The sequence below is a fragment of the Coregonus lavaretus genome, assembly GCF_964263955.1.
Source record: "Coregonus lavaretus genome assembly, chromosome: 19".
In the NCBI taxonomy this organism is placed as follows: domain Eukaryota; kingdom Metazoa; phylum Chordata; class Actinopteri; order Salmoniformes; family Salmonidae; genus Coregonus; species Coregonus lavaretus.
Genome location: NC_140006.1, coordinates 18,728,260 through 18,734,259, shown reverse-complemented (window position 1 = coordinate 18,734,259; position 6,000 = coordinate 18,728,260). Strand labels below are relative to the sequence as shown.

Sequence of the window (6,000 nt, the reverse complement as noted above, 5' to 3'; positions counted from 1 at the left end):
TTTGTGATTTACAGAAAAGGGCAGGACACGGCCAAAGCGCTTAGTATTTAGCTTATAACGGAAAATGAACCACATCAAGTTTTAATAATATGAGTAAGAACCGCGTTGTGTTGCAATTGGCGACCAATTGATGCGTCTGTGCCTTCTCGTTTTCAGACCACTAGTTCCCGCGGACTTCTTTTGATCACATAATTTTGAAATTGTTACATCGGGTCTATTAATTTATTTTCCTATTGTAAAGAGTTACTTGTTCAAACCAAGATGAATTTCCAATCGGGGTCGGTGTCCGGTATCTCGCAGCAGTCCCAACCGGCCATGTCCACCCCAGGCACGGTCCCAGCGCCCGTTCCAGTACCAGGACCCCAGTCCATCCCGTCCCAGTTCGGATCAGGATCATCCGGAGGCTCAGGGCAGGGTCAGTTCGGTTCGGGAACAGTATCGGGCCAGGCTTCCCAGGCCGGCCAACAAGGCAACCAGCAGTTTGTTTTGTCCAACTCGGCAGCCATCCGGGCTGAGATCCATCGGTTCGAATCGGTCCACCCGAACATTTACTCAATCTACGACCTGATCGAACGCATCGATGACCTGGCCCTCCAGATCCAGATCCGAGAACATGTGATCTCTATTGAAGGTGAGCTGCAGGGAAAACATATATTGTCACAAGTACTCGCAGTCACCCCCTAGTATTGTCGGTCATCTCCTTTGATGGGCAATAGCAACATTGTCGCCATGGAGGTAGCCTACAACTCTTTGTTTGGTGACAACAATCTGACTTTCTGATACAGGCAGATAAATTAATATATTTGGATATACATTTGATATGCCTAATTTTTCTCGTCATGAGAGGTGAATATAAAAATGTTGCTCCTGAACCAGAACAGTGTTGAACCACCATTTCTTTGTACATTTATATTTTATTGCTTCTCAGCACAACACAGAATATGCCTTACTTGTGACATATAGTAGGCCTACACAGAGACATAGATGTCACAGTTGACACAATAACAAGTCAACAAACAACACTTACAGAATAACAATAAAAACATACATGCATAGATATGCATGGATACTTGCTGTACATTGCAATCTGAGTTCAATAGCCTACAGATTTGCATAAAGACGCCTCACTGCCAGCAGCACACACGAAATCTCTCAAATATGGGGCAGTATCCTGTATAACAGTAAGGGCACCTATTCCTTAGCGTACCACTCAAACCATTATACTCCACATCACCTGTGATATAGTGGTTTAGATTCTGTCCAACACTATAAACTATGCTGAGACATGTAGGGATTATGACAGCTCACCTACACAAAGATCTAATGCACGTTTCCACCACCACTCTATCCATTTCTAAATGTTTGAATTAGTGTCAATTGGCTTAAATCTTCATTTGGATTTAGAAACTAATTCTCACACTTATGTTTAAGGATTTGAGATAAAGAGCTGGTCTTAGTGGCGGCAAAGGCTTATGCTAACAACAAGTGTTTACCAACATATTTAGTTTCTTGCATAGGAGACTGAAAGGAAAAGTAGCCACAGAGTTCAAATCAGAGGGACTGGTTGTGTATGTTTGTGTGTGGTAATAGTACCTGTAACATGAATCATTATGCATTGAAAGGACCTACATAGGTCAAGGGTCAAAGTCATTGTAAAATATAAGAGGAACTGTGAACAAACCTATGATTCGGACCAGGCCCAAATCCCTGACACTCGGAGGAGGAAGAGGCTACATCAGCGAGTGGATAAACCGCCTTTACCCTCCGTTCTATTGGCGAACATGCAATCACTGGAGAATGAACTGGATGAGCTCCGTTCGAGACTATCCTATCAACGTGATCTGAAGAACTGTAAAATCCTATGTTGGCATTGTCGGGTAAGCTCGGGGGGGTGGAGTGTGTCTCTTTAACAAACAAAAACTCAAACAGGAAGTACCAGTGACACACTCAATAAGGAAGTGGTCCGATGAAGTGGATGCTAAGCTACAGGACTGTTTGGCTAGCACAGACTGGAATATGTTCCGGGATTCATCCGATGGAATTGAGGAGTTTACCACATCAGTCACCAACTTCATTAATAAGTGCAGCAACGACGTCGTCCCCACAGTGACCGTACGTACATATCCCAACTAGAAGCCATGGATTACAGGCAACATGTGCACTGAGTTAAAGGCTCAAGCTGCCGCTTCAAGGAGCGGGACACTAATCCGGACGCTTATAAGAAATCCCGCTATGCCCTCCGACGGACCATCAAACCGGCAAAGCGCCAATACAGGACTAAGATCAAATCCTACTACACTGGCTCTGACGCTCGTCGGATGTGGCAGGGCTTGCAAACTATCACAGATTACAGGGAAACCCAGCCGCAAGCTGACCAGTGACGCGAGCCTACCAGACGAGCTAAATGCCTTATATGCTCACTTCGAGGCAAGCAACACTGAACCATGCATGAGAGCACCAGCTGTTCCGGATGACTGTGATCACACTTTCTATAGCCGATGTAAGTAAGACCTTTAAACAGGTTCACATTCATAAGGCCACAGGGCCAGACGGATTACCAGGACGCGTACTCAGAGCATGCGCTGACATCTGGCAAGTGTCTTCACTGTCATTTTCAACCTCTCCCTCACCGTCTGTAATACCTACATGTTTCAAGCAGACCACCATAGTCCCTGTGCCCAAGAATGACAAGGTAACCTGTCTAAATGACTATTGCCCCGTAGCACTCACATCTGTAGCTTGTAAATGTCTCACATCAAGACCATCATCCCAGACATCCTGGACCCACTCTAATTCGCATACCGCACCAACAGACTCACAGATGACACAATATCTATTGCACTCTATACTGCCCTTTCCCACCTGGATAAAATTAACACCTATGTGGGAATGCTGTTCATTGACTACAGCTCAGCATTCAACACCATAGTGCCCTCCAAGATCATCACTAAATTAAGGACTTTAACACCTCCCTCTGTAACTGGATTCTGGACTTCCTGACAGGCTGCCCCCAGGTGGTGAAGGTAGGCAACAACACATTCGCCACGCTGACCTTCAACACGAGGGCCCCTCAGGGGTGTGTGCATAGTCCCATCCTGTACTCCCTGTTCACCACGACTGCATGACTGCGCACGACTCCAACACCATCATTAAGTTTGCCGACGACACGATGTTGGTAGGCCTGATCACCGATGGCGATGAGATGGCCTACAGGGAGGAGGTCAGAGACCTGGCAGGGTGGTGCCAGTACAACAACTTCTCTCTCAACTTCAGCAAGACAAAGGAGCTGATCGTGGACTACAGGAAATGGAGGGCCGAGCACGCCCCCATTCACATCGACAGGGCTGTAGTGTAGTGGGCCGAGAGCTTCAAGTTCCTCTGTCCACATCACTAAGGACCTATCATGGTCTAAACACACCAACATAGTCGTGAAGAGGACACAACAATCCTTCTGCCCCCTCAGGAGGCTGAAAAGATTTGGCATGGGCCCTCAGATCCTCAAGTTCTACAGGTGCACAATTGAGAGCATCTTGACTGGCTGCATAACTGCTTGGTATGGCAACTGCTTGGCATCCGACCGCAATGCACTACAGAGGGTAGTGTGTACGGCCCAGTACATCACTGGGGCAAAGCTCCCTGCTATCCAGGACCTCTATACCAGGCGGTGTCAGAAGACCCTGAAAATGGTCAGATTCCACAAACCCAAGTCATAGACTGTTCTCTCTCCTATCGCACGGCAAGTGCTAAGGCTCCTGCACAGCTTCTACCCCCAAGCCATGAGACTGCTGAATAGTGAATCAAATGGCTACACAAAATATTTGCATTGACCCCCTATTTTCTGCACTGACTCTCTTGCACTGGCTCAATGCACACTCACTGGACTCTACTCACACATACTAAAACTACACTTCAACACATACACACACACATTACAAATGCTCACACATGCATATTGACGCCACACACACACACACGCACAGACACTCTTTCACACACGCTGCTGCTACTATTTTTATCTATCCTGATTGCCTAGTCACTTTTACCCCTACCTACATGTACATATTACCTCAACTACCTCGTACCACCAGCACATTGACTCAGTACCAGTACTCCTTGTATATACAGTGCCTTGCAAAAGTATTCAACCCCCTTGGCGTTTTTCCTATTTTGTTGCATTACAACCTGTAATTTAAATTGATTTTTATTTGGATTTCATGTAATGGACATACACAAAATTGTCCAAATTGGTGAAGTGAAATGAAAAAAATAACTATGAAGCCCCTAAATAAGATCTGGTGCAACCAATTACCTTCAGAAGTCACATTATTAGTTAAATAAAGTCCACCTGTGTGCAATCTAAGTGCCAAATGATCTGTCACATGATCTCAGTATATATACACCTGTTCTGAAAGGCCACAGAGTCTGCAACACCACTAAGCAAGGGGCACCACCAAGCAAGTGGCACCATGAAGACCAAGGAGCTCTCCAAACAGGTCAGGGACAAAGTTGTGGAGAAGTATAGATAAGGGTTGGGTTATAAAAAAATATCAGAAACTTTGAACATCCCACGGAGCACCATTAAATCCATTATTAAAAAATGGAAAGAATATGGCACCATAGCAAACCTGCCAAGAGAGGGCCGCCCACCAAAACCCACGGACCAGGCAAGGAGGGCATTAATCAGAGAGGCAACAAAGACACCAAAGATAACCCTGAAGGAGCTGCAAAGTTCCACAGCGGAGATTGGAGTATCTGTCCATAGGGTCACTTTAAGCCGTACACACCACAGAGCTGGGCTTTATGGAATAGTGGCCAGAAAAAAGCCATTGCTTAAATAAAAAAATGAGCAAACACGTTTGGTGTTCGCCAAAAGGCATGTGGGAGACTCCCCAAACATATGGAAGAAGGTACTCTGGTCAGATGAGACTAAAATTGAGCTTTTTGGCCATCAAGGAAAACGCTATGTCTGGCGCAATCCCAACACCTCTCATCACCCAGAGAACACCATTCCCACAGTGAAGCATGGTGGTGGCAGCATCATGCCGTGGGATGTTTTTCATCGGCAGGGACTGGGAAACTGGTCAGAATTGAAGGAATGATGGATGGCGCTAAATACAGGGAAATTCTTGAGGGAAACCTGTTTCAGTCTTCCAGAGATTTGAGACTGGGACGGAGGTTCACCTTCCAGCAGGACAATGACCCTAAGCATACTGCTAAAGCAACACTTGAGTGGTTTAAGGGGAAACATTGACATGTCTTGGAATGGCCTAGTCAAAGCCCAGACCTCAATCCAATTGAGAATCTGTGGTATGACTTAAAGATTGCTGTACACCAGCGGAACCCATCCAACTTGAAGGAGCTGGAGCAGTTTTGCCTTGAAGAATGGGCAAAAATCCCAGTGGCTAGATGTGCCAAGCTTATAGAGACATACCCCAAAAGACTTGCAGTTGTAATTGCTGCAAAAGGTGGCTTTACAAACTTATTGACTTTGGTGGGGTGAATAGTTTCGTCTGATTTCTTGTTTGTTTCACAATAAAAAAAAATATATTTTGCATCTTCAAAGTGGTAGGCATGTTGTGTAAAGAAAATGACACAAACCCCCCAAAAATTCAATTTTAATTCCAGTTTGTAAGGCAACAAAATAGGAAAAATGCCAATGGGAGTGAATACTTTCGCAAGCCACTGTAACCGCATTATTGTTATTTTATTGTGTTACTATTTCCTTTTTTTGTGTGTGTGTTAATTCCTACATTTTAACTCTGCATTGTTGGGAAAGGGCTCGTAAGTTAGCATTTCACAGTAAAGTCCTCCCGAGTGGCGCAGTGGTAGCTGTGCCACTAGAGATTGTGGTTCGAATCCAGGCTCTGTCGTAGCCAGCCGCGACCGGGAGATCCATGGGGCGGCGCACAATTGGCCCAGCGTCGTCCAGGGTAGGGGAGGGAATGGCCGGCAGGGATGTAGCTCAGTTGGTAGAGCATGGCGTTTGCAACGCCAGGGTTG

The 6,000-nt window shown here is 45.7% G+C and overlaps 1 protein-coding gene across 1 annotated transcript in view; it reads left to right on the top strand.

Annotated features, from left to right (window-relative positions):
- Window positions 1-261: 261 nt before the first annotated feature.
- LOC311146673 (arf-GAP with GTPase, ANK repeat and PH domain-containing protein 3-like) overlaps window positions 262-6,000 on the top strand; it is a gene marked incomplete at its 5' end in the record, with an annotated part of 227,058 nt that continues 221,319 nt past the window's right edge. Inside the window, one exon of the mRNA XM_084183206.1 lies at window positions 262-631. Coding sequence (XP_084039332.1) covers window positions 262-631 — 370 coding nt within the window. The remainder of the gene's footprint in view (window positions 632-6,000) is intronic.